Source organism: Vipera berus (genome assembly GCF_964194415.1).
Source record: "Vipera berus genome assembly, chromosome: 1".
Taxonomy (NCBI): Eukaryota; Metazoa; Chordata; class Lepidosauria; order Squamata; family Viperidae; genus Vipera; species Vipera berus.
Window position 1 is genome coordinate 265522110 of NC_138202.1, and position 24530 is coordinate 265546639.

The 24530-nt window shown below is 40.2% G+C and overlaps 1 protein-coding gene across 1 annotated transcript in view; it reads left to right on the forward strand.

The window, feature by feature from the left end:
* Positions 1 to 338: 338 nt before the first annotated feature.
* ENPP1 (ectonucleotide pyrophosphatase/phosphodiesterase 1) overlaps positions 339 to 24530 on the forward strand; it is a 53337-nt gene continuing 29145 nt past the window's right edge. The window contains exons 1-8 of the mRNA XM_081312876.1: positions 339 to 618; positions 9610 to 9682; positions 10694 to 10810; positions 15081 to 15206; positions 16635 to 16695; positions 17827 to 17924; positions 20583 to 20662; positions 21173 to 21292. Coding sequence (XP_081169002.1) covers positions 427 to 618; positions 9610 to 9682; positions 10694 to 10810; positions 15081 to 15206; positions 16635 to 16695; positions 17827 to 17924; positions 20583 to 20662; positions 21173 to 21292 — 867 coding nt within the window. The 5' untranslated portion in view covers positions 339 to 426. The remainder of the gene's footprint in view (positions 619 to 9609; positions 9683 to 10693; positions 10811 to 15080; positions 15207 to 16634; positions 16696 to 17826; positions 17925 to 20582; positions 20663 to 21172; positions 21293 to 24530) is intronic.

A 24530-nucleotide genomic window follows, 5' to 3' on the forward strand; every position in this document is an offset into this window, starting at 1 on the left:
TGTAAATAAGGCGGCTGCTCTCCTGACTTTCCCTCCCCTCCTCTCCCTCTCTCTCTCTCTCTCTCTCTCTCTCTCTCCCTCTCCCTCCCCCTCCCCCTCCCTCTCCCTCTCTCTCTCTCTCTCTGAAACGCTGGACCCTCAACCCCGTGCGTAAACAACCCCAATCACCTTCCGGCTCTCTAATATTCCCACTCGGGCGCATGGGAACCCACCCTCGATCCCCCGAGAGCGCGCGCATGGGAACCCACCCTCGATCCCCCGAGAGCGCGGGCGGGGAGCGGGGGAGGCCGAACCAAGAGGGCAAACCAAAGCATCCGGAGTCTGAAGAGAGCCCAAAGCAGAAGAGGTGGGATCACAGCAGCTTATTAACCCGAGGCTGCAGCAGGCGCAGATCCAGTCCAATCGAGGCCAGGCGCGGCGAGGGCAATGGCGAGCGAAGGCGCTTCGAACGGCCAAGGGAAAAGCTTCCGCCCCGACGGGGCAGAGCCGCCGACTTCAGCCGCGGTGCCCATGCTGCCGGCTCTGGAGGTGTCGGAGGAGCCGGAGAAAGCGGCAACGGCGGCGGCGGCGGCGCTCAAAGGGAAAAACAAAGATCCCTCTTACAAAGTCCTCTCCCTGGTAAGGAGGCGCCGGCGCGCTTTCGGAGGGCAGCTCAGCCCCCCGAATGGAGGAATAGCGCTTGGACTCCAAAGGGGGGGGCGTCATAGCCGGGTTCCCAGCGACTCACTTCGCGGGGCGATTGTGAGGATGAGGCTTCTCTGAGGTCAGAGAAGGAAAGATGGGTGTTGTGTTGCAAAGGATGCAGACTTTGCTTAAGGACTTTTGCGCAGTTGGTTGGCAACAGAAAGCTACCCGGGCTTTGCAAGGAAAGGGCTGAAGCGCGTGGAGAAGGTCCAAATCTCTGGGTAGGATTGCCTGGTTCCCTGGACCGCTGTTGGGACTCAGTGGTAATCGCAGTAGTCTGGTTTGTGTAAGACAGCCCCCCCCCCTGTTGCTGTGTGCCTTGATACCTTCCCGTTTATAGGTAATTTAGTGCCAACAGATCTGGAAGATGCCAGGTTAAAGAAAGCTAAACTGTGGCGTGATTATAGACACCTCTACAGACTGCAAAGTTTTCTGTGCCATGGGCAAGTCATTTTCTATCCCTGCAGACAAATACCACAATTGTGATTGATAGAAGGCTTGATTTCATCAGAGGTGGTTTCAGTGCCTTGATTTCTTCCTAAAACATTTGTAACCATAAATAATATATAGAGTCAGGCTTCTAAACGTGTATGGCTGTGTTTCTTAAAGTGCAATTCTAGGAGTGTGGGCTATACTGTTGACTTGGAGATCCCTCAGATGTCTGTCAGGGATCCATGAAAAAAAAATATTTGCCAGCATATGTTGAATCCCATCAAACAATTGCGAGAATGCATCATTTTTAATTTTTCATATGGTAAAATATTGATAAATATAACCCATGCAAACAAAAACTGTTTGGGGGGGTTCATCCATAACTTTAAAAAGAAGGAAGAAAAAGGTTTAAGGAAGACTGATGCACAGAGTGCAATTCCTTCAGTATCAGCTTCTCCAGAAGAACTACACGGGTGACACAAAACAGTAAGGGATCTAGTTAGGGTGGGGTTTAAACTCAATGATTTGGTCTCTCAGGCACAAAGTATTATAGACCATCCTTAATCCTATCCTGAATAATGTCCAAGTGGTAGTATTGCTTGAACTATTTTAAACAGATCCCTTTTTGAGACAAGCAAATTAATCTTCCATGGAGCAGCCCCCTCCAATTAAATGCCCTCTGGAGCCAGAATTCCCAATGAGAATGGCCATTGGGGTGGGGCATCACTTGAAGAAGCCTACACTGTATACACTATGCCCTTTGGAATATTCTTTCTCCAAAAGGTGAGGTGGGCCCCCATTCTCTTGACTTTTCAAAAATATCTGAAGACTTGAATCAAAGAGGAGCATATGGCTCCTATGGGTCTTGTTAGTGCCCTGAAGGCCTTAGTGCCTCCTCTGCCTTTTAATTACCTTTTAAGGTTGAGTTTTTACTATTTTTGCCTCTATTTTAAATTTTTATGTTCAATTTTTAGCATTTTATTTGTACACCACCCAGAGTTCCTCTGTAAGGGAGAGGAGCAATTTCTAAAATACATAAAGAAGAAATACATGCTAGATATTGGGTCCAACAGGGTTATATTTTCCAGTGCCAATTAATATTATTTGCACTTTAATTGCTTTTCCGTACTTGCACTTACCAGTAGGTGTTTCATCTTTCTAATTCACATTTAATTGTGATTATCCTATTGTTGGTTTTATCAACCTCACTACTAGAAGAACATCTGCTTCTAGTACAAAGCTACTTTGCTTTGTACAGCTGCTTCTGACACAAAACTACTTTGTGTTAAGTAATACAGAGGAAGTAGGACAGATTCTGTCTATGTGCCCTTTAACTTCTTTGGTCTGAAGATGAGCTGTTTTGTGGATTTATCACCATCTACCTTTGGGATAAAATAATGTATAAATAACTGACTTAAGAAAATTAGTATGGCCTCATTCAGCAGATGTACTTGCTCCACATCTGTCTTCCTTATATTCACCCTTCTGCAGGACTTTCCTGACCCACCATCATGTTGTGGTTGAGCACTTTTAGTTTGTTATGCTACATACCTGTCTTCTTTGGAACATATGCAAGACCTGGAATCATGGAGGAAAATCCATTTCATTTATCCATTTAGACTTTTTTTTGAGCCAAAAATCCAGCCCAGCTGCAGTCAATATTGTTCTGGAGGACATTCTTTTAAGATCAACTTTCTGCTTAAAGAAAATTTGAGGGAAAGTGTTATCATTCCAGAATCAGGAGACTGGGGCCATAAATCATTTTAGCTCTCCTTAATCTCTTCAGTTTGCAAACAATTCAGAAGCTTTGACCCCAGTATTGTCTAAAAGGTTTAAACTGAATGGGGAGCAACTAGGGAGGTTATCTTTGTGATTTAAGATCTTGTCACAATAAGAAATCGGTTGCTGGCTATGTGCTATAATACTTCTGTGGCTGACTAATAAAAGTGGCTAATCTTCCAGAATGTAACTGCTTGGGGGGTCTTCAGAAGATTGGTTTGGAAAAAGAACTTACTGGTATCCAACAGAGATTTTGATTTCTTTCAAGTAGCGTTCTTCCCAGCTCAAATATCCTGTGTGCTTTTTCAGCTCTAAGCTTGGCAGAATTAAAAGCACACCCACAATTATACCGCAAAAGCAAGCCTAATGAATAGGACTGATACCTGTCAGAGAGAACAATACCCATATGGAAATTAAAAATAATAAGAAAAAAAAGTAAAAGAAGCTCTTTGCTTCCTCTCTTCCATCTGTGAGGGTCTTAATTTGTCATTAGAGTTGTTGCTGGTTTGGCTGTTTCTGTTCCACAAGTACTGTATTGTGATTTCATCCTGTCTGAGCCATTTCTATTAGGCCTCAGGGTTTGCAGCCAGTTCTTGGTAAAATTTCTCTATCTCAATTGGTTTCCTTCTATGTAGTAATGAACAGTTATGGTACATGATTCAATGACTGAGTTGGTCACTAATGTGTCTAAACCCAGGGCTAATTATATTCTCTGTGCAGTATGCCATAGAAATATTATGAAGTATTATGATCTCTATAAAGGCCCTGAATATGGCTATGCAAAGGAAAGAAACATATAAAACTAGTCTATTTTAAAATCTGTTTAAGAAGATGATGCCTTAGAAATAGGCAACTTGATTTATTCAATTAAATGCCTTACCAAGCGCAGCAGCAAGCATTAAAAACAGTTTGGGAAAAAAAAGAGAACATTTTTGTAACTTTAGCAGTACACTCTGCTTCTTAAGAAATTTCATCAATCATTCTAGATCCTCCGTATACATTTGTTATTTTTTCTCGGTTTGCCTTCCAGTCCCATGAACATATACCTAAAACTTTGAACACAGGGGAGTTTATATTGGAGTTTAGGCTTAGAGTGCCTAGATTTGTCTATGGTCTGGAAACCCAACAAAATCACATGTAAGTCTCCCAATTCCTCCCCCCCCCCCACACACACAGACACACTTTTCACTTTTGCAGTTGCATGACCTTTTTTTCTTGAGTTCATTCCCTAATGTCAGCATATCCTTTTGTACATTGACAGCAAGACCACTGGGAGTAATTTAAATTTACCTCAGGACAGAAGTTCTTTTACAGCTGAGTACCAGAGAAACTCAGGGCTCTTCTTTGTGGTACAGAATGCTCTCTTTAGAAGACTGGCTCATATAGGCCAATTTTGAGCCATGCGAAACTCTCTAATTAAGTGCATTTATTTTAAGTTATATGCACTTTTCTACTGAGCTCAGTAACCTTCATCTTGTCGTACATATACAGTTTGCATTCCCCATGTCATCTGGATGTATTTTTCCAAATTCCACTCTTGTTCAGTATAGATCATCCTTTACTTATGAGCATCACTGAGCCCAAAATTTCCATTGCCAAGAAGATAGTTGTTAAGTGACTTTTGCCTCATTTTGTGATTTTTCTTGCCACAGTCGTTAAGTGTATCACTGCAGTTGTTAAGCTAGTAACATGTTTCTTAAGTGAATCTGGCTTCTCTATTGACTTTGCTTGTCAGAAGGTCACAAAAAGTTACCACATGACTCCGAACACAACAACTGTCATAAATACATGCTAGTTGTATCATGATGCTGCAATGGTGCTAAGTGTGAAAACAGTCATATAAGTCACTTTTTGAGTGCCACTGTAACTTTGAATGGTCACTAAATAAATGTTTATAAGTCGAGAACCATTCTATATAGAAGATTATTCAAACATATATAGCACTTCATACAGTTTCCTGACAACTGGGAATGTAGGGGTAGTTGGTGGAAATCATCAATCTCTCATGAACACTTCAGTGAACACAATCATGTCTGAAACCCTGTACAGTGTTAGGCTTCCTTTAGGCTTCATCTGTCCAGCTACTTTGGTTCATGAAACAGGATTTTCTCCTGCACTTGCATGCTTCAAGTTAATTAAACAGTCTTCTAAGATATTTGGATGGTAGTGGAGGAGAAAGAAGAAATGTATTCCATTGACAGATGTTATTTCACCTTTGGATATAAAATATGGGGTAAAGCTAGCTGAAGGCATTCTTATATCATGCTAAGTTGTATTATGACTTAGCTATGAACAAGCACGTTCACACCCATTGATTCATCCTAAAGGTAAGTATGGCTTATAAACTATAGAATAAGCTATCCATGATATCTGTACATCTGAACCAAGCTTGTTGATATATATTTTTAATCCTGCGTGTATGGCATTTTTTAGAAATGAATAATAATTTGGGGAACACATAAAGCTGCAGAAGAAAAGCATAATGACACATAGTTCCAGACCAAAACAGCTTTGAATGAGGGCTGTTGATAAAACTGATATTTTTCCATTTTTGACTCTCATATTCTGCTTGATTTCTATTTTCCTTCACTGTTTTTTTTCTTCCACATTAGCTTGGAGGAAGAGAAAAAAAGGCTATGATGACACTCAGACAGATTACAAGACAGGCTGTAGAAACCACAGCCATTATTCTGAGGAAAATATGTTATATTGTACAATACTGTACAGGTGCTAACATTACGATACAATTTATCTTACCGGTATTTTCATCTAAAAATGCTTGCTTACTTTGCTGTTCAAAGGTTTTACTTCCCTGCTATCATGAAAAAGTTGTTTTCTTTAATTAACCATCAGGTAACAGGGCCCATAATTATCACAACATCACATTTATAGACTGCTGCTTCAACTACCTTCCACACAGGGGAAATCGTAAGGGGCCTAAATACTCATGTTTAGAATTTACCGGTAAAAGTTTGTTACAGTACAAACCCATACAAAAATACATTTAGCAGTAAAAATAGGGTTGTTTCATAGACAGAGTGTGAGAGAATTTATTTTGGTTTTTAAAAACAGCTTAATTGGTTGTCAATTTGATTCCTTCTGTGGTCTTTACTGCCTCAGCAGACAGGAGCACAGCTAAACTTCACTGATAGAAATGATAGTTCTGTGTTGTTTCTAAGAAAATATGGGATTTGAATATAACTTAAAGGCACAATTATCTTTTATATATGTTTTTTATTTTTAAATTTATGTATGTTACATACATTTAAAGTCTAATGCTCTAATATCAGCTGACACAACAGGGCACTAAACTGGGCTTTGCCATCAAGCCTGGGGCCCTGATAATATGGGTAAGCCTGTTTTGTATTGAGTTGATGAGTGTTCTCGGCTGCTGTTTTCTGCTTTTTTTTTTAGAAGGATGCTATTTCTTTTGTTTTTAATTTTGGTTATTTTTATTGTTTTTGCTCTGTTTTAATGGTTGGCTACCGGGAGTCATGTATATGAGATGGATAGGCTATAAATTAATTAAGTAAATCTGCATTTTATAATTCTTCTTTAAAGCAACTCCAGCACTTCCTGGCTAAATCTGAGCACAAAATACTTTTTGTGAAGGTTTGGATTAATGTCTTCTTTTATATACTTTTCCCAATGGGGCTTTTTCAACCACAGACATGTTGCAAGATAGTTTGCTGCACAAAGCAAAGGACTGGATGGGGCCTTTCACCATTCTCTGTATAAAACCCAGTGAAATTTGCAAATGATTCTTTCTTAAGTACTGATAATGATTTGTTATCTTCTATTACAATTAAGAGCAGAATGTTCCCCAGAACATCCCTGTTCTTAAGCACCTGCTGCTTGAAGCATAGCCTCAGTTTTCTTCCTGGCAGGGAAAGAAATATAGACAGACAGAGGATGGCAATGAGCTAAGAAAGAACGTCACTCAAAATTTTGGTCTGTCATAATTAATTAATACCACTTTTACCTGGAATAAAATTCCACAGTTTTCACTGAAATTGAATTTCAAGCGATTTTAGATCTGTAGGTAAGAGTTTCTTTTCCAGAAATCCTTCATCTTATCCAAATGTATTTATTTAATAAAAGATGCATTAGGATTTTTTTATTTTGCAAACATAACTAATTCATATTTGCTTATTGTAATGTAGGGTGTAGTCACAACTCAAAAGTCTTTGTGGAAAATCATGTATTCTGAAGTGGCAATGAAATCCGAATGAAATCTTGGAATGCTTAATATTTGTTTAGACTAGAATAAATCAATAGCACAAAGAGAGGTTTGCATCCATTCAGGTGCATCCAGGATCCTTCCATTGAACACTGTTTTATTTATAGTTGTATACAGAGTCTCAAACAGAAATATAAACCGTCTTTTTTTTAAATCCCATTTATATCCTGCCCTTCTCCGAAGACTCAGGGCGGCTTACAATCTAAAGCACAATGTGATTAGCAATAGCCTTCATTCTATGTATATACCTGCTTATTAGGGCTTTCGCCCCCCCCAAGCGACATTTTTGCCCCCAACAATCTGGGTCCTCATTTTACCTACCTGGGAAGGATGGAAGGCTGAGTCAACCTTGAGCCTGGTGGGATGCGAACCTGCACTAATTGCAGGCAGCTGGTGTTACTTAAGGAGGCATTAGCCCACTGCTCCACCAAGGCTCTTTGTCAGTAGTGTGCTGTTCTTTAGACTTATGGAGATATATGGAAACCAGGGGCCAACTATTTTCATTCAATTCTCCCTTTTCCATCTTTGAATACAGAGAAACTTCCACAATACTATATCCCTATTAAAAATAGTTAAATAGTAAACACTGTTTACAGGAAACATTACTGGTGCTTCTTTATTGTAAGCCTCTGTAGAGTTGGATTTTTGTAAGCGGCTGCTTCTCATGGCGTTTGTTTTAGAAATTTTAGAACATGGTAGTCCTCAACTTACAACCACTTATTTAATGTCCATTCAAAGTTACAACGGCACTGCAAAAAGTGACTTCTGACCATTTTTCACACTTATGACTATTGTTGCCTCCCTAGGGTCATGTGATCAAAATTCAGGCACTTGGCAACTGGCGTGTATTTACTATGGTGGCAGTGTCCTTGGGTCATGTGATCACCATTTATAACCTCCTCAGCTGGCTTCTGACAATCAACATCAATGTGGGAAGCCAGATTTGCTTAATGATCATGTGATTTACTTAACAACTGCAGTGGTTCACTTAACAACTGTGGCCAAAAAGGTCATAAAATGGGAGTAAACTCACTTAACAACTGCCTTGTTTAGCAACAGAAATTTTTGGGCTCAACTATGGTTGTAAGTCCCATATTAAATTGCATATTCCAGAAAACTGGTTACAATTTTTTTAAAAGTAGTCCTGCTCAATCTATTTGCCTTAGCCTTGTCTATTAATTAGATTTCCCCCCCTCTCTTTGGTATTTTGCCATATCATTTAACATTTGCCCTTTACTGGTCAATTTGCTGTAAACATGAGAATATTTTTGAAATGTTCTGAGGTTTGTGGTGCTATGAACTTGCCCCTTTGTGGTTTGCTGTTGAACATAAATCAGTGCAGTTCCACAGGAACAAGGTTTTTTCCACAAGATTTCCTGACTGGAGAAAAAAGATTCATTCTTTTCTTTTTTGATTGCAATGATTCCCTCCATAGTTTTCACTGGGGCAAACAATACATACCCATTTGTAATATGACACTGTCCACATGTGGAAGCCAGTATTTTTATTTTCTGCTCATGCTTTTTGGAAGATTTTATTTCTCTATTCATCACTCTTCCTCCATAGGAAAAAAAATCACCTCATTATTCAGTCAGATAAAGTAGTATTCCCCTTCAGTATTTGGCACTGTTCAGAATAATCTCTTTGTAGCCAATGACACAAAATCTGTTTCTTCTTTTAGTGGAAGGGCAAGCTTTGAATGATAGCTTTTAGAAATTATTATGGGGTAATACCGGATAATCTGTCTTCGTCAACATAAAACATGAAGAAAAAATGTCTTATTTGTAGGACAAGCAACTTGATCACGCTAACAACTTGATCACTCTTTTATTTGGAAAGGAAAGGTTAGAAACAGGATTTCAAAGTGCGAATATTTGGCTGACCTATGCCATTTGGAAGTATAATTGTATTCTCTAGGCTAGCCTTATGCATCACCATGCAACCTTCTAAATCAGTGTTCCTCAACCTTGTCCATTATGTGTGGCCTTCAACTCCCAGAATTCCAAAGCCAGCATGATGACTGCAGAATTCTGGGAGTTGAAGTCCACACATCTTACAAATGAAGAAGAGTTTTGAAAACAGTAGGATAAAAATGGTTATTAGAATATAGCTACTATAACCAATAACAAAATAATGGCTATTTTTTTTTTGTTTAGAATCTCTTACTGAATTACAGAAAGTAAAATAAAGTCAGAGGACTTTAAAACAAAAAGAAACAAAAATGTGAAATGTATTACTGTGCAAATTCTTTTTTGATAGACAGTCTCAAAGAACACCGTACTATGCTGCATGGGCACTATGATGTCATCTTTCCAGAGCTGTAGCAATAAACATTTGGTAAACTTATGTGTGTTACAGTGTCTTTACTTTTAAAAATGTTCTGTCTTTTTACCATTGCTTTACTGAGTTCTGATGAATATAATTAGTGTAGTAGTTTGGTTTTTTTTAAAAGAAAACTTACTTTTCTTTTCTAGGTACTATGCGTCATTGTGCTTACAATTATCTTAGGGTGTATATTTGGACTGAAGCCTAGCTGTACAAGAGATGGTAAGTAAGAAAATTGCTAATAGAAGAATCAATATATGAGTTTTAAAAATATCTCCACTTCCACAGAGAATACATTCATAGTATTCCATGCTGGTCCTCTGTACATATGAGTAACAGCTTATCAGCTGAACCAGATCCAGAATAAGGTCATATTACTTCTTGACACACCTATACAAAAATAAGAAGTTACATATGAAGATATTCCAGGCATAAACAAAGTAATTTAGGCTATCGTTTTTCTCACTGGGCTTCCTCTGGTTTAACCTAAATATGCCAATTGTCAAAGCTTTTCCATTAGGAACTCAGCACAATACAAATTATGAATGCTATTAGTAATATTTTTATCTGAACTACCATTAATTAATAAAAGCCTTCATTAATTAATCAAATGAGTTTCAGATCTCATGCAAATCACTGGTAAGTATGTTAGGATCACAACCGTCATTTTACAATTTTATGCATACTTCCTTGAAAGAAATCCTACAGCACCCAAGCAACGGGCATGGGATTATTTTGCAAATATGACTAAGTATACAGTCTTGAATGGGGCTAAGGAAGAGCTGTTGCTAAACCAGCATCAAAGTTTTCCATGGAAATGGTTTTCCCCTTGTTTTTTTAATCTGGCAAAACTTATTTTAGTTTAGCTTCTTCCTCCCACAGTTCAGAAGGAATGAGAAAATGAAGCTGTACTTAACCCAAGGCTTCATTTAATCCTTTTTGGAAGAATGGGCAAGTTTAGATCTAATAGGTCAACGTGGCCTCCATTTGTTGAAGTTGAAATTTAGACAATGTGCATGCCTCCAATGCTGCTTCCACATCTATATTCAAAGACAGATTCAGTAGCATTTATATTATTTTAGACCGAGAAGGTCTGTTTTTTTGGTCAGGGGTTAACAAAAAGGGAGTTACTAAAAGGGGGATGCACGTGGATGCCAAACCATGTCAGATCCACCCTGAAATACAATGTTGTGTTCAATTTGTAACATTAAGTAAATATTAAAAAAATTTCAGTGAAAACCTGCAAGGGTCGTTGCTATGAAAGAACATTTGGATCATGCCGCTGTGACAAGGAATGTATTGAACTTGGAAACTGCTGTTTAGATTTTCAGGAAGCTTGTACAGAACCTGGTAAGCATATTTTGTTTTATTTTATTGCATTTCATTTGATCGCAGCTCAGTTTTTCAAGGAGTTGTGCTTCTGGACTTCAATCACTAGTTCTATCTGTTTCAGTTGTGTATGTTTCATTTGTATATATTTCTATATGTTCCAATTGAAGAAATTCAGTCAGAACTGATTAATTGACTTGGAAATCCAGAATGGAAAGCCAAATTGAATTAATATTTTAAATCATATTTTGCATGATTTTTATATTCCTATTAGAGAGTATAATGGAAATAAGGGTTATAAGGGGAGAAATGGAGCTTTCTTACCAGTTTCTTTTCTGGTAAATTCAATATTTAATACTTAATTCCTGCAGCACTGTCTCATTTCTCATCTTTTCTCATCCTGTCATCTTTCCTGCTATCTTCTTCTGTTGGTTTCTTATGATTTATCAATTGCTGTTTATTATGATCTATGACCTGTTACTTGCTGTTTGTACAGTATGTACGCTGTGAGCTTATGCACCGGAGACAAATTCCTTGTGTGTCCAATCACACTTGGCCAATAAAGAATTCTATAATTCTATTCTATGATTCTACTTCATGACTGGCCTTACCCACCATGGCCATTATTTTCTGAAGGGGCCACTTCCACTCCACGGCAAACCATTTTGTGCCAGTGCCAGTGATATGCCCTCCAGATTCCAAATGCACTGATCAGTCCCAAATGATTCGAAAGTTCTGTTTTAGATGTTTAGAACCTAAGAGTTCCAGGTCTCTACTGATGTTTAAAATAGTGCATGGATTGGTGAGTAGGAAGAAAAAAACATTAGGTAGGGATATTTAATTTAATTTAATTTAATTTAATAATATTTCTATACCGCCCTTCTCCCTGAGGACTCAGGGCGGTTCACAGGGCAAGAATAAAATACAAAGTTACAAATATTAAAAGAAAATTAAATAATTGCCCGATTTTAAAACAATTGATATATTACAATTATAAAACCCCAAAGATAATATTAAGAATACAAGAATAAAAAACCCCACCAATCCCCCATCAGGCTAGGCCGGCTTGTACAAACAAAAACGTCTTGAGATCGCGACGAAAGGAGCGAAGATCGGGCGCCATCCGGAGCTCTACCGATAACTGATTCCATAGTTCCGGAGCGCCCACAGAGAAGGATCTCCCCCTGGGGGCCACCAATCGACATTCTCTGATCGGTGGCACCCTGAGGAGACCCTCTCTGTGGGAACGCACAGGGCGCAGGGAGATTGATGCCGGCAGCAGGTGTTCCCTGAGGTACTCCGGCCCCCTGCCATGTAGGGCTTTGAACACCATTACTAGTACCTTGAATCTCACCCGGAAGGCAACTGGTAACCAATGCAGCTCACGGAGCAAAGGTGTAACGTGGGAGTATCGGGAGACTCCCAACACAACTCTCGCGGCTGCATTCTGTACCAGTTGGAGCTTCCGGGTGGTCCTCAAGGGCAGCCCCATGTAGAGAGCGTTGCAGTAGTCCAGACGAGAGGTCACGAGCGCATGAGTGACCGTGCATAAATCATCCCGGCTTAGGGCCGCAACTGGCGCACCAGGCGAACCTGGGCGAAAGCCCCCCTAGTCACAGCTCCTATATGGTCTTCCAAGGTGAGCTGTGAATCTAGGAGGACTCCCAAGTTGCGAGCCCTATTTACGGGGGGTAATAGTTCACCCCCCATAGCAAGAGGTGGAATGTCCGAATAAACCCGGGATGAAGGTATGCAAAGCCACTCAGTCTTGTCGGGGTTGAGTTGAAGTCTGTTCCTCCCCATCCAGACCCGAACCGCCTCCAGGCAACGGGACATCACGTTGAGGGCATCACTGGGGTGGTTTGGGGTCGAAAGGAAAAGCTGGGTATCATCAGCATACTGATGATACCCAACTCCAAAACCACGAATGATCTCACCCAGCGGTTTCATATAGATGTTGAACAGGAGAGGCGAGAGGACCGACCCCTGAGGAACTCCACAAACGAGAGACCTCGCGGTCGACCTCTGCCCTCCTGCCAACACCGACTGCGAACGTCCCTGGAGATAGGAGGAGAACCACTGTAAAACCGTGCCTCCCACTCCCAATCCCCTGAGACGCCGCAGCAAGATACCATGGTCGATGGTATCGAAAGCCGCCGAGAGGTCTAATAGGACTAGAACAGAGGAATGTCCCCTGTCCCGAGCCCTCCAGAGATCATTCACCAGTGCGACCAATGCCGTCTCCGTGCTGTGCCCGGGCCTGAAACCCGATTGGTACGGGTCTAGATAATCCGCTTCATCCAGGACCAGAGGGAGCTGATGTGCCACCACACTCTCAACAACCTTCGCAAGAAAGCGAAGGTTGGAGACAGGACGGAAGTTGTTCAATACAGCTGGGTCCAAGGCAGGCTTCTTGAGGAGGGGCCTCACCACCGCCTCTTTCAAGACGGCGGGGAAGCTACCCTCGTTCAAAGAAGCCGATATAACTGCCTGGAACCAGCTGCGTGTCCTCTCCCGGGCTGCATAGACCAGCCAGGAAGGGCACGGGTCCAATAAACATGTGGTGGTGCTCAGCCTCCCCATGATCCTGTCCACTTCCTCCGGAGTCACAGAATCAAACTCCTCCCAGGTGATATCGACAAGACCGCCCGTGTCCTGATCGTCAGACTCTGCCCAGTCAGAGTCCAGACCGGTCCGAATCCGAGCGATTTTGTCCGACAGATGTTGGTTAAACTCCTCGGCACGACCCTGCAAGGGATCCTCCCTCACCTCCTGATTTAGGAGGGAGCGAGTCACCCTAAACAGGGCGGCCGGGCGATTATCTGCGGACGCAATAAGGGTGGCGAAGTGGTTAGACCTCGCCTCCCTTATCGCAGCGAGATAAGACCTAATGTAGGCTCTTAGTCGCAATCGGTCGGATTCGGATCGGCTGGATCTCCAACCGCTCTCTAGGCCCTGTCTCCGACGCTTCATCTCCCGGAGCTCCGCAGAGAACCATGGAGCTCGACGGGATCTGCACCGGGTCAGGGGCCGCAGGGGTACAACTCGGTCAAGAGCCTCAGTGGCCGTCCTTTCCCAGGCTTCCACTAAGGCATCTGCTGAGCTGTGAGCAAGGGAGGCAGGTGGGGACCCCAGCGCCGCCTGGAACCTCTGGGGATCCATTAAGCGTCTGGGGCGGTACCATTTAATTGGTTCCACACACCCATGGCGGGAGGTGGCAAGACGGAAGACCAGCCGCAGGAGATGATGATCGGTCCATGACAGGGGCATAGTAATTGGAGAGCCCCCACCAAGATCATCTAACCACCGTCCAGATAAGAAAACTAAGTCAAGGGTGTGGCCTCCCTCATGAGTCGGTCCCAAAATTACTTGCGTCAGGTCCATGGCCGTCATGGAAGCCATGAACTCCCGAGCCAACTCAGATGATCCTCCCAGTGATGGTAGATTGAAGTCCCCCAAAACTATAAGTTTTGGGAACTCAATCACCAGCCCAGAGAGGACATCGAGCAGCTCAGGCAGGGCCGCTGCTGCGTGACTAGGTGAAAGGTACACCAGCAGCAACGGTGGGGAACGGTGGCCTCCCGCGGACATAAGGTCTCCCTCATAACAACAGCCACACCCCCACCCCTACCCTGAGCCCGAGGCCGGTGTAGCACCTGGAAACCTGGTGGGCAAAGGTCAACCAGAGGAATCCCGCCCTCTGGGCCCAACCAAGTCTCCGTGATGCAAGCCAGGTCCGCCTGCTCACCCTCGACCAAGTCGCGGACAAGAGGAGCCTTATTAACGACAGACCTGGCATTCAGGTACACCAGCCGGAGCTCGGGAGGCTGCACATCCTCACTCCCGGGACCTTGGGGCGGAGCCAGAGGGTCGGAGTGCCCCACCGCTTGTAAGCAGCGGAGAGGCCTTCCCTGAGATCGATATGGCCCTCTGCTCCTACATCTGCTGCCATTCCCTGATGTCGTGGGAATAGGTAATCCCACGACCAGCCCTGAAGCCCCGGAGGCAACCGACCCCCGCTCCTCCCCCCTGCGATCTACATCGGCACTGGCCTGAACAGAGGTTGTTGGGGAATTTAAATTGGTTGCATAACTTAAATGATGGCACTAGGTCTGGTGACTTTACCCATGAGGTCCTTGCTCATTTAATTCCTTGAGTTCACAAGTACAAAAAGAAAAGTTCCCTTTTTTGTTTGTAGTAATTTGTTTGTAACAATTTGACATGCAATTCCATGTACAGTTTTTATCCACCCCAGACATGTTTAATTTCAAATAGTATCTCTTTGTTACAGTTCAGATATGGACCTGCACCAAATTTAGATGTGGTGAGAAGAACCGGCCAGAGTATCATTGTTCTTGCTCTGATGATTGCATGAAAAATAATAATTGTTGCGTCAATTACTACTCTGTTTGCGAAGGTAAAACTTCCTGTTTCCTTCTTTCGTCCAAAAGCAGCAATGCACTGGGCTGTTTATTCTATCTTTTCAAGGATTTTGTGTTAGTTTCTAGGTCAAGAAGTATGATTTAAAAGACTGCTTTAAACATTTTTTTTCTAAAGAAAGCACAGGCCAGGGTCTATTCAAATGCAGAATTTATTGAAATTATTGGGATAGGTTGGTTACAGTGTGACGAAAGACTGGCTGATTTCAGTGGGAGCCTAGTTAACCGGGATCTCATTTTATGTGCTATAGCAAGCATTTGATTTTAAAACTAAAGGATAATGCTTTGCTGCTGATTCCATATATAGTAAGCATCTGCTCTGATAGTTCATATACACTAAGCATCTGACGGTTGCAGGATTTGGGTTTGGTCAGTCCACAAAAAGGAAGGTGACATGATAGCACTATTCCAGTATTTGAGCGGCTGCCACAAAAAAAAGAGGGGATCATTTTATTTTCCAAAGCACCAGAGGGCAGGACAAGAAACAATAGATGAAAACTAATCAAGAAGAGAAGCAACCTGGAATTAAGGAGAAACTTCCTAACAGTGAGAACAATTAGCCAGTGGAACAGCTTGCCTTCAGAACTTGTGGGTGCTTCTCAAGGATGTGTGCATTCTCTGTGGGATAGCAGTTTGTCATTTGACATTCATTCTAAGTCCAGAAATTATCCCAAGTCTTCAGTTCAAAGCTCCTTTAATCGTGGGAACTGTTTAAATCATTCTCTCAGCCTTGACCTTCCTTTCTAAGGACATGGCAAGCTTCAGTGTGGTCAGCCATGCTCCTGTTCTTTCTTAGCAGGGGAGGGGGAAGAAGCATTTGAATAGACATCAGATGTGGAATTTAGGAAACGGCAGCTGAGTCCTTTCTGCTCTCGTGCTTGCTCTCTTGTAGCTCATCCTCCAGTTAGTTTTCGCATGTTCTGTCTCAGATCAGAACTGGACTGAGGAAAAGACAGTAGTTTGGCAGCATTTTTCCATCAGAGGATAGGTGGGTGGAGTAAATTTCAAAGACTACGCCTGTCTAGCTTTTCTGAACTAACAATTAACAGAGACGTCAGGAGCACCAATTTGCGATAACCATTTGAAAAATTATAGCTTTTTTCTTAAAAAAAGAAAAAGAAAATACAAATGGCTACACCCAATGACTTTTTTTTAAGTACAGATGTCATCTGTAACTATAGTGATATCAAAGCTGAGATCCAAGAATTACTTCAGATCTGCAATGCCCACTGAGCTTGTGATTTAAAAAAGAGTCGAAAATCTCATGATATATGTGAATTTAGTAGGTTAAGAAAATTAACGTAATATTTTCCCAACTACACAATTAATAAAGTATCAAATAAGTTTTACTCTTTTGAAGAACAAAATAATGTAATAAACTTCTTTTTTTAAAAAACACACACAAGGAAATACAAGTTGGCTTGAAGAGAAATGTGAAGACATAAGTGAAAACCAGTGTCCAGAAGGGTAAGGAAATTTCAGATGGATTTTGCAACTTTCTAAAAATCAGTGGAGAGAGGTATCAAAATGTCTCTCGCAGTAACCTTGATGAAAAATAGTTCATCCCAAAACTGAATCTTAAAAAATATATTTGTTTAAAAAATATGAATCACTGGTGGTCTTTACTTAATGACCGCTTGTTTGGCAACTGTTTGAACTTATGATGGTGCTGAACAAGTGGCATTTATAATCAGTCCTCAAAGGTTCTGGCTGACACAGCATCATGACACTCATATGATTGTAATCCAGGCACTTGGCAAATCAGCTCACAATTATGACATCACAGAGTCCCTGTCAAGGCTGAATTGCTAAGATGCCTGCTAACTTCTATTGCTATTTAACTTGCCATACATGTGGTCACATGATTGCTCTTTGCTACTTTCATTGCCAGCTTCCCACAAGCAAAGACAATGGGCAAACCAGCAGGGTGTTGCAAACAGTGACCATGTGATCATGTCACACTTAAAAATGTCATATGATCCGCTTAACAATGGCATCCGGAAATGCCAGAATTGCTGTCATAAATGGTGCAGTCGCATGATGTTGGACTTTATGAACATGTTGCTTAGTGATGGAAATTCCAGTCCATGGTTAACAAACTCCCAGTTGCCATTGCCTGATTTACCTCTGTGTACGTATCTATATAAGCCCTATTTGTGTGTGCACAAATTCACATTATAGTTTTCATCCCCATAATTGCTGCTACAGCTTCTTCTTTCCTCACTGTCCACGTTTGTGGGGAAGATCTGGTGAAAGATATTAGCTCTACATAAAGAAACTTACTTCTTCCCTCTCAGGTAGAATTTTGTGTAGGTTGGCAAAGTCTATATTGCAGCTTTCCCAGCTTAGTGCTATACAAAATGTGGCTCTTATCTCCTATAGCTCCCATTGTTATGGCAGCTGAGCTTCAGGTTTTTAAGAGGGCATCAGGCTGAAGGCAGCTGATGTAAATGAATAGTGAGTTTTGATGTGGTTTTCCTTTCTTTTGCCACATGCTTATGGTCACATGGAGGAAGAGGCCTTTAACCTATAGCATGTAGAAAATAAATGAATAATTATAAGATGCTTACCTTAACTGTCCTAATGTTTCCAACTCAGATTTACAAAACCTCCAGTGTTGCTATTTTCTTTGGATGGATTCCGAGCTGAATATTTGCAAAAGTGGGGCAAACTTCTTCCTGTTATTAGCAAATTAAGTGAGTACCTACTCTTTCTGAGCAATACCAAGCAGAGATAATAAGAAAAAAAGGGAATGAAGTGTTGTTTCCTTTCATATGACATGAAGCTCTTCATATTCTTTGTAAACTCCAAATAAGTCTTGGACGTTTCATGGGGCAGCAGTGATTCAAGACCCAAGAATGAGCCTGCTGGAGTCCTGCTTGAATTCAGCAATTCTTTTTAAAACTCTTATAAGTATGTAATGATTACATTTCCAGATATGGAAATTTTAATACTCTAAAGAATGATTACTTATGAAGTGTATGAGCAATGGGATGGTAGAGAAAGAAGACTCTTGAATATATTCGAAACCTTTTTATTTTAGAGGGCTGACAGATGACAGAAGAACAATAAATATTTTCCATCTGTAAGTTAGTGATATGGTAATTCAGTCTAAGTTCCCTATTTGATACTTTTAGCAGTACCTAAAATATGTGAGGACAGTGAGGATGATGGGCATTTTGCATTTCATTTCAAGCAGTGTAATAACATTTATTTTATTTGTGTAATGCGAAGGAACAGAAAATACATACATTAAAAACAAGTGGGTCCCTCTATTTCAGAGGTGTCAAACTGCCGGCCCATGGGCCAGACGCGGCCCACCCAACTCCAGCAAGGGGAAAAAAGTTGCAATACATTATGACATGTCACGTGACACGGCAAGTTTGACACCCCTGCTCTATTTGATTAGGCTCATATATCAGACTAAACTATAATGTAGTTTGATTTATATATATATATATATGTGTATATATATGTGTGTGTATATATATATATATATATATATATATATATATATATATATATATATATATATATATATATATATATATATATATATATATATATATATATAGGTAAAGGTAAAGGTTCCCCCGCACATGCGTGCTAGTCGTTTCCAACTCTAGGGGCCGGTGCTCATCTCCGTTTCAAAGCCGAAGAGCCAGCGCTTGTCCGAGGACGTCTCCGTGGTCATGTGGCCGGCATGACTAGACGCCAAAGGCGCACGGAACGCTGTTACCTTCCCACCGTAGTGGTCCCTATTTTTCTACTTGCATTTTTACGTGCTTTCGAACTGCTAGGTTGGCAGAAGCTGGGACGAGTAACAGGCGCTCTCTCTGTTACGCGGCACTCGGGATTCGACCCGCCAAACTGCCGACCTTCTGATCGACAAGCTCAGCGTCCTAACCCACTGAGCCACCACGTCCCATATATATATATATATATGTGTGTGTGTGTGTGTGTGTGAGAGAGAGAGAGAGAGAGAGAGAGAGAGAGAGAGAGAGAGAGAGAGAGAGAGAGAGAGAGAGAGACCTATATGCAGGTCAAGAAGCAACAGTGAGAACTGGACACGGAACCACTGATTGGTTCAAAATTGGGAAAGGAGTCCGGCAAGGCTGTATACTGTCGCCTTGCCTGTTTAATTTATATGCAGAGAACATCATGAGAAAGGCAGGGCTAGATGAATCAAAAGTTGGAATTAAGATTGCTGGGAGAAATATTAACAACCTAAGGTATGCAGATGATACCACTCTAATGGCAGAAAGTGAAGAACTAAAGAGCCTCTTGTGGGTGAAGAAGGAGAGTGCAAATATATATTAAAGACCTGAGGAAAAAAAGTGAAGTGTCAATATTTCTGCCTTTTATTGAAAATATTTTGTTTGTATGTTCTGATTTTCCTGAGTTAACTGTTTGAAAAGTCCCAGTCAAACATGAAATTCATAGGACCCAATAATACATTTGTTATATATAGACTTTTTATGGTTCATTATTACAATATATCAAGAGTGTTACATGTTGTCAGGTTATTGCAGGAAATGATAAATTAATTCTTTAGAATATACAGTATTACAATACAATAAAAAAGTTTTTTTTTTATTTTTAACTGATAATGAAACAGAAGTCCAAAGAAATCAATATCTTTTTAGCTATTTTAGGCATGCTTTAAGCATTCATATCAAAAATTCAATAATATATGGGAATATGAATCTCTTCAATATTTCTATTATCCTTTTTAATATCTCTGTCTTAACAGTAGCAAAATATTAATGTCAGAATGCCTAATCAAAGCTGACTTTCTTTAAGAGAACCATTGCTTCACAGGAAATCCAAGAAGTCTAATGATTAATTAGCGTATTTATATGTACGTTAGGAAGAAATCCATATAATTCTTCCTACAGGGAATAGCTAAAGCAACTTCCTAGATGAAATTGTGATTTTTCACTAGGCCAACCAAAACTGTCTCCAGCCTATTGAGGAAGGCTGTCTGAACTCTGCATGTGACCTAATTTGTATGAATAGATCCCTTCCTGATTCTTGCTGTATGCCACCATTCCTTAACAAAGACTATATTGATTGAGAATTCTGAATTTTCCAATCAGAGTGATTTATCTAATATGTACCAAGCCTATTTTAAAACTGAGGCAATTGTGTTTATTTCTTTACCCAGATTCAGTGCTGTTGGCATTTGGCAGTTTCAGAGCTGGTAAAAAAGATTCAGGGGTTGCCCGTGTATTATCTATTGCTGCTGCAAAAAACATACGGGAATTGCCATATTATTCTAACTCATTCTGAACATTTGATATGAAAAAGTACATTATTTATAAACATGGAATTGCATTTTTTTCCCTTGACAGGAAAATGTGGGACATATACTCGCAGCCTAAGGCCAGTATATCCATCAAAAACATTTCCTAATCATTACAGCATTGCTACGGTAAGAGTAGGTTGAAGTTCTTGCTTTTCACATTCCATACTCTCTTCAAAGGAGAGTACCAGAGTTTTAAAAATCCCATTTCATTATATTGGGAGAAATAACCAAGGAGTGAGTTCTATAACTTCCTCCCACTCCTTAATTCCATGTTTCCAGTGTAGATACCATAATGTCCCAATATTTGTTTGCCTGATGTGTTCTTTGTGTTCTTTGTGCCTGTTTTCACTCTAAATCCAATATTGTCATTTAGCCTTAACGCTTTAACTTCTTTTGAGTCTTGCACATGAAATAAAGAGTGCCTAGAAACTTTCCAAACTGTGGAATAATGAGAAAGGTTTAGCAAAGACATGTAAAGTTTCTTTTAGCAAACTTTAGTTTGAAATCCACTATTGTAATAATAAGCTGGAGGAATCAAACCTGATGGATCTCCAAGTGTTACTGTCTTCTACAGCTTGGGGTCTCCAACTCTTGATATGTCATCATTGTTGATGCATATTAATTAATTACTTCCAGGGTCTGTACCCAGAATCCCATGGTCTAGTGGATAACAAAATGTATGATCCAGAGAGAAATGCTACTTTCACACTCAAAAATGCTGAGAAGTTTAATCGACAGTGGTACCAAGGACAGCCAGTAAGTATCAATTCTGAGTATAATGTTATTAATTATTAAAAGATACTAAATGCATTCCACATTCTATTATATTGTAACTTCTGTAAGGACCCATCTCATAATAGCTCACCTGATAAAATACCTGGGAAGCACCAATTTCTTTTATGTGCAATTGCTGTTATCGAATCAGTCCAATGTAGTCTCTTTGAATGTTGCTAAATGTTGTTATACTGTCTGCAAAATTAGGCAGACTTTGACCATCCACTGACAACCCACCACCAATTGTTAAATATTATCTCATATTTTTTTATTTTCTTTTCTTCTCCTTCTCCTTCTCCTTTTATCTTTTCTTTTCTTTTTTCTCTTTTAATGCTTCTTATAGTCTCTTTTGAATGGTGTATAACCTATGTGCCTGTTGATGCTGATTTGTCTAAATGCCAAATTTCCAGGAGTTCCCTAACATTTTTGGATTTAGTTTAGTTTATTTAGGATGCTCACAATTTCCCTGTTGATGGGTTAAGTCTGTCAATATGCTGTGAAATTAAGGAGCTTTCATTGTGTTGTCTGATTGGTGTTCATGGGTGCACTCTGCTATCCTTCTGCCTGCTTGTTCTACAAGAGAAAATCATTGTGTAATTTTATTACATGGAGAAGCAATGTGAGCTGCCTAGGACTAACTATGAGAAATGAGAGAAAGAGAGAGTTAAAGATAAAACCAAGGCTATTTGCCTGTTCCACAGAGAAATGGTAACATAATAATGATAAAGATAGCAAGTGCAGAAAAGTGCAGAAAAAGGGAGGTTGAAAGAAAAAAAGAGCTATTCAGTAATTTATACCTCAGGTGGGACTTGCCCTTGATGAAGTTTCACTTTTGCTGGAAGAAAGAAGTCGCAGAATTGTTTCTCTAATTTCTGCTTCTACTGATGCTCCCGCTATGGAAAGTTTGAGATATCTGGAGGGAAAAAGAACTGACTCATTTGGGGACGGAGAGGAATCGAAAAATCATGACAGCCTGTTTTGTCTTGTGGGAAGCATTTGCTGGGCTTAGATTTGTTCTAACCATAGAAAGTAGCACTCCATTTAGTTAAGTCTAGATTTCATTTCAAATCACAATGTTTAATCATGTTAGCATAAATAGCAGTGTTCCGATATCTCAGGGGCTGCCACAAAGAAGAGGGAGTCAAGCTATTCTCCAAAGCACCTGAAGGCAGGACAAAAAGCAACGGATGGAAACTAATCAAGGAGAGAAGCAACCGAGAACTAAGGAGAAACTTCCTGACAGTTACAACAATTAACCAGTGGAACAACTTGCTTCCAGAAGTGGTGAATGGTCCAACACTGGAAGTTTTTAAGAAGAGACTGGACAGCCATTTGCCTGAAATGGTATAGGGTTTCCTGCCTAGATGACCTCCAAGGTCCCTTCCAACTACTACTTCTTCTTCTTCTTCTTCTTCTTCTTCTTCTTCTTCTTCTTCTTCTTCTTCTTCTTCTTCTTCTTCTTCTTCTTCTTCTTCTTCTTCTTCTTCTTCTTCTTCTTCTTCTTATTATTATTATTATTATTATTATTATTATTATTATTATTATTATTATTATTATTATTAAATGTGATCAGAGAAAATGGAGTTGCAGGATTAATGAGCAGAAATTGGTAGAGTGAGTTTCATCCACATTGGACTTAGAATTGAAAAATGGGGACCGGACAAATAACAGATTCATCTGTTGTTCTTCTCTTCCATGGAAACATTGAAAAGAAATTATCAGAAGATATTAGCCTAAGCTGTGATTATTGTGGAGACTTTTCCAGTGCAGCAATGATGCAATAGGCATAAATGCCCTTGGGGATGTAGGGTTGGGACAGTCTTTTTTTGTTTTTCATTTGAAAAATGGAAGACAGTAACGTGTTTGACATACGGTACTTAGATATATGAAAGACACTAGGCAGCACAACCATTTACTGGAGTTCAAATAAACTACATAGTGAAGATCAGAAATTCAGACCATAAAAGGGGGGAAAGCTGCAGTTCATTTTATGGTGTATGCTGCATTGATTCCATAGATCTGTACAAATTTTATCTACAGAATTATAAATACAATAGATGAAATATTTATAACATGATGTCTCACGGTGCCCTATATCAGTGTTTTTCAACCTTTTTTGGGCAAAGGCACACTTGTTTCATGAAAAAAATCACGAGGCACTCCACCATTAGAAAATGTTAAAAAATTTAACTCTGTGCCTATATTGACTATATATAAAGTAATTCTCTTGAATAGGAATCAAATAAACACAAAGAAAGTATTTTATAATTACTTTTCAATTTTTCCCACGGCACACCAGGCAACATCTCGCGGCACACTAGTGTGCCGCGGAACAGTGGTTGAAAAACACTGCCCTATATTATATCTCCAGTAAGGGAAGCTGAGAGAATTTCAGGTAGTGGGTATTTTCCCTTTTTCCTTCTTTTATTGATTTGTGTAATACAAGGCTTTCATAGGCAAAAAGCAGGTTTTCCTTTCAGTGGTGCTGATTGTTTTGATGAAAGGTTTTGAAACATGAAAGTTTTTTCTCTTGCTATCTCATCTGTTCTGCTTGACAAGAGATGAAGAAGTAGCTATTTAAGACTTGTGTATTGCTTTAGTTTAAGGTTAGGAGGGGGGATGAGTAGGATTGCACCTTTCAAGGCCATCTCTCTCTAAGAAGATAAGGCCTTGGCGGGTTTTCTCAGGGAAGGGAAACTGATTCTTTAAATTAATTGGAGAATATGATTAATGACAAAAATAGAAAGGTGGAGAATTGTGTTTTAATATATTGTGCAAGGGGCGGAGATTTCAGATTCCAGCTTCCTTCGAGCAAGCATTTGCCGGTGTATTAGGCTAATAAAGGACTTTTAAGGTAAACAATGCCTCAGAGTCACTTGAAAAGCCCATACGTCAAACTTGACAGCTCTCCCTGCTTTTTACTCCTCAACTGTCTTTGTGTAATAGGCCACACTTGCAGTTTGGTTCATTGTGTCATAGTCCTTTGATGTGTTTTTATTCTCAGGATACTGAAAACATGCACAAATGACTAATTTTAATTTTACTTTTTTTAAAAAAAAAAATATTGTATTTATATCCTGTCTTCATTATTTTTATAAGTAAGCCAAGGAGGAGAATGCACACAATGCTCCTTCCTCCTCCTATTTTCCCCACAACAACCCTTGTCATGGACTAGGAGAGGGTGTCTGGTTCAAAGTCATCCAGCCAGTTTTCATGCCTA